The 12,077-nt window shown below is 45.8% G+C and overlaps 1 protein-coding gene across 1 annotated transcript; it reads left to right on the forward strand.

The window, feature by feature from the left end:
- Positions 1–2,797: 2,797 nt before the first annotated feature.
- Positions 2,798–11,626, forward strand: LOC308676248 (general transcription factor II-I repeat domain-containing protein 2A-like; the record flags this gene model as incomplete). Its single annotated transcript, XM_081342063.1, has 3 exons — positions 2,798–3,602; positions 4,299–4,564; positions 11,534–11,626. The coding sequence occupies 3 exons, from the start codon at positions 2,798–2,800 to the stop codon at positions 11,624–11,626; spliced, it is 1,164 nt and encodes a 387-aa protein (XP_081198189.1).
- Between the last annotated feature and the right edge of the window lie 451 nt (positions 11,627–12,077).

The following is a 12,077-nucleotide window of genomic DNA, read 5'->3' on the forward strand; positions in this document are numbered from 1 at the left end:
GAAGAGACGGGAGGACTGGAAAGGTGAGTAGCGGTATCGCGGTGCCCTCGAGTCTGCAGCATAAATACGAGTTGCCCGGAGTGGTCAGAGTGTGGGGGGGCTTTAAAAGTGCTGTAGCCGCTATTCCTGCTGCTTGCAGGGTTGGCGCACCCCCCCTTTCCAACCCCGCCGCTGTGCGAGGATCGGCCTTGCGCTGTTTGGCGGCAGGAGAGGCAGCGGTTCCTCTCGCGGCGCCGAGTCTGCAGCATAAATACAAGCAGCCGGGGGTGGTAGGAGGGTGGGGGGGCTTTAAAAGTGCTGTAGCCGCTATTCCTGCTGCTTGCAGGGTTGGCGCACCCCCCCTTTCCAACCCCGCTGCTGTGCGAGGATCGGCCTTGCGCTGTTTGGCGGCAGGAGAGGCAGCAGTTCCTCTCGCGGCGCCGAGTCTGCAGCATAAATACAAGCAGCCGGGAGTGGTAGGAGGGTGGGGGGGCTTTAAAAGTGCTGTAGCCGCTATTCCTGCTGCTTGCAGGGTTGGCGCACCCCCCCTTTCCATCCCCGCCGCTGCGCGAGGATCGGCCTTGCGGCGTTTGGCGGCAGGAGAGGCAGCGGTTCCTCTCGCAGTGCCGAGTCTGCAGCGTAAATACGAGCGGCCCAGAGTGGTAGGAGGGTGGGGGGGCTTTAAAAGTGCTGTAGCCGCTATTCCTGCTGCTTGCAGGGTTGGCACACACCCCCTTTCCATCCCTGCAGCTGAGTAAGAACCTGTGTAAGGAGGTGCGGGTGGGGCTGCCAGCCCCAAGGACTCGGGTAGGCAACCTTGGCTGTTTTATGACTCCTGGGCTTAAACTCCCAGAATTCCTGAGCCAGCCATGCTGAGGAGAAATGGAGAGGTTTCCATGCTGAGCCATACTGGCTCAAGAATTCTGGGAGGTAAGCCCAGGACTCATAAAACAGCGAAGGCTGCCTACCCATGACAAGGGGAAACTAGATTCACTTAACAACCTGAATACTAACTTATCGACTGCAGTGATTCACTTAGCAACAGTGGTAAGGTCGCAAAATGGAGCAAAACTAATTAAACAAATGTCTCACTTAACAACACAAATCCAACCCAACCAAATAAAATGGCTTAACAAAAAGGTATTCGGCTCTTAACAGTGATTTTTTGAGAACTGCTGGAGTACTGCTGACTAAAGAAAAGGCCAGTTTATTCCTCAGGTGACTGTCCTACTTTCCAAGTAAGTGCCAGGGAGGGAGGGGGGGAGGGAGAGAGAGAGAGAAGAAGAATATGAATATATGAGGTTGTCCTTACTAGACGTTTGGTGAAGAACTTTAATGAAATATTTTGATGTTTGTTTAATTAAGAGATGAGGTATGGCCCAATTATGCTGTATTTAAAGATGATACATTAGCTGCTAAAATTGTTTTTACCTGTTGGGATGAAGGAGAAAGGGGTTCTTTTCCCATTCTCCTGTCCTTTTCTACACACACACACCCTTTTTTCTTTTATATTTTTCTATTTGTGTTTTTTATATTTTGCACTGGTTTTTACTATTTTCATTTATAATCCTTAATATAAATATTTGAAAAACAGAGGACATGAAAATGTGACAGAGACAGACAGTCAGAGACAAAGAGAGATAGAGAATAACCTGCTATAATCCTGCTGGAATGAAAGGTTATGACAGCTCTGATTACATTGCAGGATCCTCTCTGAGTGTGGATCATTGTGAGCCCTCTGGCTTTCAGAGGGTGATGCCAAGAGAATGACTGGGAGGAAAATGAATGCACCTGATCAAGCACAATTAAAGTCCTTAAACTTTTTTTGTGATATTGATAAAGGTGGTGAAACATTTTAATGTCCATGTTAAACTCACGAAGAGCTGGCTGGCTGCGGAGGGGGGATCATGGCTCTCCAAAAATAAGAGCCAGCTGTGCTGCTCGCTCATGTTCATCTGCCTTATTGAGAGCTGTCCTGCTGCTGCACCTTGAGTGAGAAGGACGAGCTTTGCTGCTGCTGCTGCTTGGCCATGCCTGGGCTATGTCCTGCTGCTGCCTCCCAAACTCCACCTTTGCCACTGGGTAAAGCAGCGGTGGAGCGCTCTGTCATGGGGGGGAAGCAGCATTGGCAGTGGAGCACTACATAGGGTGGGGGGAAGTAGTGGAGCCTGGGTGCTCCATGTGTGTGTGTGGGGGGGATCTTTGCAGGGAACTGGTTCTTACATCATTTGATTCACAATACTGGTTATAATTGCCACTGTGCGAGACCTGCCGGCATGAGATTTATTTTGCTTTTTGCCCCCCAGTAGGCCAACCATGGACAAATCATCTGATTCCAAGAAAAGAAAAATTTCGGAAGAACACAGAGTGTTTAATGATGAATGGGCACATTCATTTGCTTTCACAACTGACAAGAGTGGATTACCAGTATGTCTAATATGTGGTGAGAAATTTGCAAACAACAAGAAGTATAATATTTCAAGACATTTCCAAAATAAACACGCAGCCTTTGCTGAAAAATACCCAGAAGGAGAAGAGAAAAAAAGCCGTTTTGGAATTGATGCGGAAGGTTGATCAGAGCAAGAATCAATTTAAGAAGTGGGTGACGTCTGCAAGTTCAACTACATATGCTAGTTTTGTGGCTGCTCAGGAAATAGTCAGGCACAGGAAGCCTTTCACAGATGGAGAATATATGAAGGAATCATTCATTAAAATTTCAGAACATTTGTTCTCAGACTTCAAAAACAAGAGAGAAATTGTGCAGAAAATCAGAGATATGCCCCTCTCTGTGAAGACTGTCAAAGACAGAACCCTAAAAATGGCAGAAAACATCACCAGACAGCAAATTAAAGACATCAATTCAGCTGAGGCATACTCAATTGCCTGTGATGCATCCAAAGACAGAAGTGATATTGAACAAATAGCGCTGTTCTGCCGATATGTTAACTCTGCTGGGCCACAGGAAGAAATGTTTGAGTTCATACCACTGAAAGACCAAACAAGGGGGGAAGACATCTGTGAGGCTGTGTTGGATTATTTCAGAACCAAAGAAATAGACACCACCCACCTTGTGTCAGTGGCTACTGATGGGGCACCGAGTATGACAGGAGCGCAGAAGGGCTTTGTGGCTTTACTGCAGAAGTCGGTGGGTAGAAAGCTGCTAACATTTCATTGCATCCTGCACCAAGAGGCATTGTGCGCTCAAACATTTCCTCCAGAATGCACAGAAGTGATGAACCTCGTCATTAAGATTCTCAATAAAATAATGGCACAAGGTTTAAATCACCGTCAGTTCTGTTTGCTACTAGAGGAGGTGGACAGCACATATTCTGATCTCCTGCTGCACAACAAAGTCCGGTGGCTGTCCAGAGGGGAGGTGCTAAAACGCTTTGCTGCGTGTCTGGAAGAGGTGAAAATGTACCTGGGCAGCAAAGGGCTCACCTATCCTGAGCTGGAATGTCCAGATTGGCTGGAAAAGCTATACTTCATGGTAGATATGACAGCACACCTGAACAAGCTGAACACAAGTCTTCAGGGTAAAGGAGGCACAGCCCTGAACTTGCTGGAGGAAGTGTTGGCATTTGAACACAAGTTGACAGTATTTGAAAGAGATTTACAGAGAGGTACACTGTCTCACTTCCTGTTGTGACTCAGGGCCAGCCTGTGGGTCCGACAGCCGGCTCCGATGTATCGGATGACTCAGATGAGGGGGAGGAGGGAGACGAACCGGCTGATGATGGTTTGGAGGCTTTGCAGAGCCCTCAGCCGGGGACCTCTTCTCAGCTGCGTGAGCCCGATAGTGCGGAGGATGATGACCCACAGCTGGCCCTGTTCAAGGACGCCCGACGCAGGAGGCAGTCGAGCAGGAACAAACAAAGAAAGGCTGTGGGACTCCTCGGGAGGAGGCACAGGGAGACCACGCCCTGAGCTCTCAATAAAAGGAGTGTTTGGGGAGGGGCTGGTTGCTGAAAGCAACTCTTCCGCTTGAGGAGACAAGCTCTAGTGTTTTTGTTAATTGAGTAATAAATCCTGGCAGACGCCTTTTAGCCTTGGACGCTCTCCAGTCTCTTCTTTCTGAATAGGGGTTTGCCTTACTACAAGGCCAGAAGAGGGCTGGTTCAGAACACTTCCCCTCTTTGAGAGAGTTCAAACAAGGTAACAATGTGATAGATTCAGAGTATTTGCAGTCTGCAATCATTGCAATGCAAACATCGTTTGGGAAGCGATTCTGTGAGTTCAGAGAGGAAAAAATACATTATCTTTCCCTGTCACTCCCCTGACCAGTGATCCATCTGCATTGAATATGACTGCATTTGCAGGTGTAAGTCAACCCGATCTGGAGATGGAACTTGCAGACATAGCCGACAAAGAGATATGGGTGTCCAAGTTCCAACGCTTGACAGATACACTTGAAGATGTTGCCCGTCAGAAGGCCAGTCTTGCGCTGAATCACAAATGGAGTGATATTGAAAACCTTCCCAAACAGGACAAGCTTATATTTGATACATGGAATGCCCTCCCCAGCACATACAAAAATATGAAGAAATATGCATTTGGAGTCCTGTCAATTTTTGGATCCACATACGTATGTGAACAGGTCTTCTCCGATATGAACTACATTAAAAACAAATATCACTCACGCCTCACAGACAACAGCCTGCAATCTTGTTTAAAAATGAAGGTGACATCTTACAGCCCTGATATGAAGATGTTGTGTGCTGATGTTGAGAAGCAAAAATCACATTAACCAGGTAAGATAAATATTTTAATTGGCTATTATTTTGCAACTATATATTTGATGTTCTTCAGTGAAAGAGTGCTTTTTTATTCCTTGCCAGCTGACTGCACACTCCAGTACAGATGGACTGATTTACGGGCAGACACACGGACTGGCAGACAGACAGACAGACAGACAAGTGGACGGATGGGCAGATGGACTGGCAGACGGGCACATGGACTGGCGGACGAGCAGACGGACGGACAAGTAGATGGATGGGCAGATGGACTGTCGGGCAGACAGATGGGTGGACGGATGGACAAAAAGACAGAAGCAGACAGCATTTTGGGTTTGCTGCAGGTGGATAAGTTAACTTTGGATTCTTATTTCCTAAATATGAGGACTCAAGTAGACATTGAGTATTGTATTTAAAATTAACATTTAATCCAGTTTCTTTTTTTGGAGTTCAGAATGTTTCTGTTGCATGCTGACATAAAAATTGGCTATTATTTTGCAAATATTTATTTGACGTTCAGTGAAATAGTCTTTTTTTATTCATTGTCAGCTGACTGGATGCTACAGTACAGACATATGGACTGGCGGATGGGCAGATGGATGGGTGGGCAGATGGACAGGTGGACGGGCAGACGGATGGACAGATGGACGGACGGGCAGATGGATGGAGACAGATGGCAGATGGACTGGTGGACAGAAGACAGATGGACTGGCGGGCGGATGCACAGATGGACAGATGAGAGGATGGATGGGCAGATGGACTGGCGGACAGGCAGATGGGTGGGTGGGCAGTTGGGTGGACGGTCAGAATGACAAGCAGACAGCATTTTGGGTTTGCTGCATGGGGAAAAGTTAAGTTTGTCTTTTTATTTAATAAATATGAGGAGGACTCAAATGGACATTGAGTATTTTATTTGAAAGTAACCTTCGACCCAGCGTCTTTTTTTTTGGAAGTTCAAAATGTTTTTGATGCATACAGAAATAAAAAATTTCCTTTGTAGCAGTTCATTCATTTCATAAATGCAACACACTATAGTTTGTTTGGGTTTTTTGGGACGTGGTGGCTCAGTGGGTTAGGACGCTGAGCTTGTCGATCAGATGGTCAGCAGTTTGGCGGGTCAAATCCCGAGTGCTGCGTAACAGAGTGAGCGCCTGTTACTCGTCCCAGCTTCTGCCAACCTAGCAGTTCGAAAGCATGTAAAAATGCAAGTAGAAAAATAGGGACCACTACGGTGGGAAGGTAACAGCGTTCCGTGCGCCTTTGGCATCTAGTCATGCCGGCCACATGACCATGGAGATGTCCTCGGACAAGCGCTGGCTTTTCAGCTTTGAAACAGAGATGAGCACCGGCCCCTAGAGTCGGAAACGACTAGCATGCATGTGCGGGGGAATCTTTACCTTTACCTTTATATAGGTTTTTTATATATAGCAGCACAAAGGTAAAAAACGATATACGCAGTGTTATTTTCATTTCATGTGTCAAAAGGGTTTTGCAGCCAGTGTTTTGTTTTCAGTGGGAAACGGGGACTCCAAGGTGTTCAAATCTGGATGGGCTCCCAGCAAACACACGCCAAAGAAGTGATGGGAAGAGGAAGAGAAACATCTTCTTCTTCAGGCAAAAACTCTGTGCTGAAGCCGGAATGGGGAGGGGGATGAGGAGGAGGAAGAGCTGCGATTGACAAACTGCCAGCCAAACTCTTTGGGAGAGGGGGTGCAGGATGGAGAGGAGGGCAGCTTGGCTTGGAGAAGGAGGGGGAGCCAATTTTAAAGGTTGTCCAGCTAAAAGGGAGCAAAGAATCTGGGCTGGAGTGCCTTGGAAAGGCGAGCAGGCAGTGCTTCTGCACGGGCTGTTTGGGCTTTTGGCAGGTTTTGCCTGCAATTAAGACAGGGCGAGTTTTTTGGCTCAGGGGAGGCTGGGGGGAGGGGGGCTGCTTGTGGGGGCACATGTCTGCTCACATAAGTGCAAATGTGTTTCTTTTGCATGGAAGCTGCTTTGCTGAAGGTTATATCTTCTTTCTTTGCTTCCTTTTCTTCCACGTTCTTCCGTGCCCTCCACGTTCTTCGCCTCTCTGCTTTGTTCCGCCCCTGGGGATGGAGGGAGAAAGACGCATTCTCCAACCGGCTCTTCGTTCCCCTTCTCTGGGCTGGGCTGCAATCTTGCCAGCTGCTTCTCCGCCTCCTCCTTCCCCCCCATGCAGAAAAAAAGGAGAAGGCAGACGGTGGGGCAGGGGTTTCCCTTCCTTGCACAATTCCAGTGTTTGCAAGAGAGGCAGAAGTGATCGCCCTTTTGCAAGCAGAAAATCTTGCAGGTCTCCTCAGATACGGGCAGGAGAAGTGTGTGTGTGTGTGGGGGGGTGGGAATCGGTTTCTCGGCTTGCCTCTGTCCCTCGGAGCCCGCAGCTCTTCCAAGGGGAGGAGGAGGAGAGTGGGATCGGGGTTGCTTGTGCCTGCTGAAGAGCACCATGGCTCCATTTGCCTGGCAAGGAGGGGTAGGGGCGTGGGGGTGGCAGTTGTTATTAAGGAGGCCCTTTGTCCGCGGGAGACCACTGCCCCTCAGATAGGCGGATGTGAGTCCCTTCTCCTGAGGTGGGGTCCTGGGGGTCAGTTGGGTCTGTTGCTCACGTACCTTTCTCCCAGCTGCATGGCAACGGCCCTGCCCGGGCTACTCGACGCTCTCTCGGGGTTGGCGGTTGAGTTTCCCAGGCTTATGGTTCTGGGAGATTTTAACCTGCCTTCCCTGGGTGGTGCGTCGGGGGTGGCCCAAGAGTTCATGGCTTCCATGATAGCCATGGACCTGACCCAGATTATTCAGGGTCCGACTCACAAGGGGGGAAACACGCCCGACCTTATTTTTATCTCTGGGCAGTGGCTTAATGGTCTGGGTGGGGTTATTACAACATCTCAACCCCTTTCATGGACAGACCATTATCTCCTGCAGTTGGGCCTCCGTCATGCCACTCCCCGCTGCTGGGAGGCGGAACCAACCAGGTGGTTCCGCCCCAGGTGCCTGATGGACCCAGATAGGTTCCAGACGGCGCTTGGATTGATTCCTTCCTCCCTTTCCCACAGCCCGGTCGAGACCTTAGTTGACGCCTGGCAACGGGCTGCTTTGGAGGCTCTCGACCGTGTTGTGCCTTTGCGGCCTCTGACCCGGCACAGATCCCGGCTCGCTCCTTGGTTCTCTGTGGACCTGCGGGAGATGAAGCGCCATAGAAGGGGCCTAGAGAGCATTTGGAGATCCAGTCGGTCCGAGTCTGACCGAACACAGTTAAGATCCTTTTCTAGATCTTATCTTGTGGCGATGGAGGTAGCGAAGCATGCTCACTTCGCCACCCTCATTGCATCCGCAGATAACCGCCCGGCAGCCCTGTTTAGGGTGACCCATTCCCTTTTAAATCAGGGGACAGGAGAGGACCCCTTGCAGAGACGGGCCGAGGAGTTTAGTGAGTATCTGGTGGATAAAATCGCTCAGATTCGGGCTGGCTTGGACTCCGACTGGGCAGTATCTGACGAGGGGGAAACGATGGATTTGGCCGATAATATTTGGAAAGAGTTTGATCCTGTGACTCCGGATGAAGTGGACAGGATCATGGGGAAATTAAGTGCTGCCACGTGTTTGTTGGACCCGTGTCCCTCCTGGCTGGTTTATGCGGCTCGGGAGGTTACAAGAGGCTGGCTCCTGGCAGTTATCAATGCTTCCTTGAGTGAGGGGTGCTTCCCTGCTGCCTTGAAAGAGGCGGTGGTAAGGCCCCTCCTCAAGAAACCTGCCTTGGTGTCATATTTACACCCAGATACTTCACCTTTTTTACAAACATCAAACCAGTGGCTTCCTGTAACTTACTTTTTTCCTCTAATGACAGATTTTTCCCTAAAACATTGGTTTTATTCTTATTCAATTTAAAACCTGCAACATGTCCGAACTCTTCTATTATTTCCAGTGCTTTAATTGCACTGGTCTCTGGATCTTGTAATGTTAAGACCAAATCATCAGCAAAGGCTTTTAGCTTATATTGTTTCGAACCCACTACAATCCCTTTCACACCTTTCTCTTTCCTTATCATATTCAGCAAAACTTCCAGAACCGTAATAAATAACAGAGGGGAGAGTGGGCACCCTTGCCTGGTACCCTTTTCAATTCTAATTTCCTCTGACACCACATTATTAACTATAATTTTTGCTTTTTGCTTAGAATAGATTGCATTTAAACCATTCATAAAACTCTGCCCAACCTCCATATTTTCAAAATTCTTTTTCATAAAACTCCAAGAAATATTGTCAAAGGCCTTCTCCGCATCAATAAACATTAATATAACAGCGTTCCGTGCGCCTTTGGCGTCTAGTCATGCTGGCCACATGACCACGGAGACGTCCTCGGACAAACGCTGGCTCTTCGGCTATGAAACGGAGATGAGCACCGGCCCCTAGAGTCGGAAACGACTAGCACGCATGTGCGGGGGAACCTTTACCTTTTACCTAGAGTTCTTTTTGGCCTCTAACCTTTCCAAAATATCAACTATGTTCCTAATATTGTCCTTCATATGTCTACCAGGTAAAAAACCTGCTTGATCATGATGAATAAGATCTTGAAGGACCTTCTTCAGTCTTGTAGCCAAGATATTAGCAAAAATTTTGTAATCCACATTTAACAAGGAGATTGGGCGGTAATTCTTTACTTGAGCTCTGTCTGTATCTGGTTTAGGTATCAACGTAATAAATTCTTCTCTCCTGGTCTCAGGTGCCTTAACCCCCTCTAGTAATTCATTACATACTTCCATCAGTGGCTGAATCAGCCAGTCTTTCAGTGTCTTATAATATTTTGCTGTCAGTCCATCAGGTCCTGGTGCCTTGCCAATTTGCATTTGATTAATTGCTGCCTCCAATTCTTGTCTTGTAATCCGGTAATTGAGTAGGGTCCTTTTCTCTTCAGGAATTTTCTGCCATCCATATTTGTCCAATAACTGTTCTGTTTTAATTAAGTCCTCTTTTTCTTTCTTGTATAGCTGCTTATAATATTTCTGAAAACATTTCCTAATTTCTGCAGGGTTCTCAATAATCTTTTCCTCTTGTGTTATCATAGTTATTGTACTTTGTTTCTGTCTCTTTTTCAACTGCCAAGCTAGTAACTTACCACATTTATTTGCCGATTCAAAAGACCTTTGCTTCATCATTTTTATTTTCCATTCAATTTCTTGATTAATTATCTGAGAAAATTGTGATTGAAGGGCTTTTATTTCTTTTTGAACCTGTTGATTCTTTGGATTACTCCTCAATTTTTTCTCTTTCTCTTTCAATTGGTTCAAAATGATATCTTTTTTTCATTTTGGGCCTTCTTCCTTATTACATTCTGTTGAATCAAAAAACCTCTCATGACCGCCTTACTTGCGTCCCAAATGACCCTTTTTTCTACCTCTGTATTCAAATTTATCTCAAAATAGTCTCTTATGGTTTTTTGGGCCTTCTCAACAATCTGTTCACTTCTCAGCAAGGCATCATTCATTCTCCATCTAAACGAACCCTGTAGAAACAATTTTAATTCCAGCAGCACAGCGTTATGGTCAGAACAAGTCTTTGGGCAAATCTCTGATTTGTTTATTCTCATGGCCAAATCTCTTGTTGTCCATATATAATCGAGGCGGGAACACGATTTATTTGCGTCAGAGAAAAACGTGAAGTCTTTCTCCAATGGGTTTTTTAATCTCCAAGTATCAATCATATCAAAATTATCCATCATTTCAAAGAAAGTCTTTGGTAGTCTTCCATCATTAGAAATCTTCTGTCTTTGTGATCTATCCATCAATGTGGAGACTACTCCATTCAAGTCTCCCATCAAAATTATCTTATAATCCATATAATCCAAAAGTACATCATGTATCTTCTTGTAAAATTCAGCCTTACCTTCATTTGGTGCGTAAATTCCAAGCATCAACAACTTATCGCCTTGTGCTGTTATTTCAACTGCAAGACATCTTCCCTCCTCACCTTTAAACAATAATTTTGCTTCAAATTTCTCTTTAACATAAATCACTACTCCTTGTTTCTTAACTTTGTCTGCCGAAATAAATTCTTGACCTAATCTTTTATTTTGCAAGATTTTTCTATGAGTTCTCATCACATGTGTTTCTTGTAGGCATATCACATCCAAATTCTGTGATGGATTCGATTTCTTTTAGGTTTCGAATTTAAACCATTCACATTCCATGATAAGATTCTTAGTGCCATATTATTTTACTGTACTGCTCTTGGCTTAGCTCCTGCCCCGGCTCCTAGCAGCCGTACGTCAAAAAGAGGTGGTAATTCCAGTTATGGACCAGGTCTTGCTCCTGCTTCCAATTCAAGATCTTTTACGTTCTTTTCCAGAAATCTTTCCTTCTCTCCCAATGTTCGAATTCGAATCTTCTTCTGTTGATATTTAAAATATAATCCTTCGGGGAATTCCCAATGGAAATAGATCCTTTTCTTTCTTAAGGCACTAACCAAATCTGTGTAATTGCTTCTTAAATCCAAGAAAAATTTTGGGATATCCTTAAAAAGGACCACCTGTTGCTCTTGGACTTTCAAATTCTTTTGATAGTGAAGTCCCAAAATTTTATCTCTTTGTTCTTTAGTTTGAAAAACCACCATACAATCACTTATAAATTTCGAATCTCTCTTCTTTGGTTTCGCTCCAAATCTATAGGCCTTCACTATTATTGTTTCCAATTCTTCTTTTGTCAGATCCCACGATGCTTCAAATTCCTGGATTATTGTTGCCTTTAAGTTATCTTGTTCTATTTCGGGAAACCCTCGAATTCTTAAGTTCATTTCCCTCTCCTTCATCTGCAGGAAAGCAATTGCTACCTGGGCTTGGTACTGTTGTCTTTCCAGATCCTGGACACGTCCTATTTCCAATTGAGTAACTCTTGTATCCACTTCTGAAACTTCTGTCTTAACCTGTTGAATTTCCTTATTCAGGAAGCCAATTTCCTTTTTTATCTCTTTAAATTCCTCTGTGTGTTTATCCTGTGTCTCTTGCAATCTGTCCTGCCCCTCCTTTAATGCATGTAACATTTTAAGCACTTCCTCTTCAAAGGTTGGGGAGGCAGAGAGTTTCCTTCTTGTTTTTGGTGCGTTTGAAGCCTCCGCAGCCATAACAAACTAAAGGCTCAACAGTTTAAGATATCTAGGTCTCTATTTTCTTGCTGCAATCAACCAGTTACAACAGCCAGAGCACCAGTTCCGCTCAAACAGGCAGTTTTTTTGTTGTTTTTTTAAGAAGTAATTTATGTTACAAAACCGATGAGAAAGTCAGTATGTAGCAAGTCTGATCCTTAAAGGTTCGATTGCAACACTTCAGACCGTCACAGCAACACCAAAAGTTCCAATAGGA

The sequence above is a fragment of the Vipera berus genome (genome assembly GCF_964194415.1).
Source record: "Vipera berus genome assembly, chromosome: W".
Taxonomy (NCBI): Eukaryota; Metazoa; Chordata; class Lepidosauria; order Squamata; family Viperidae; genus Vipera; species Vipera berus.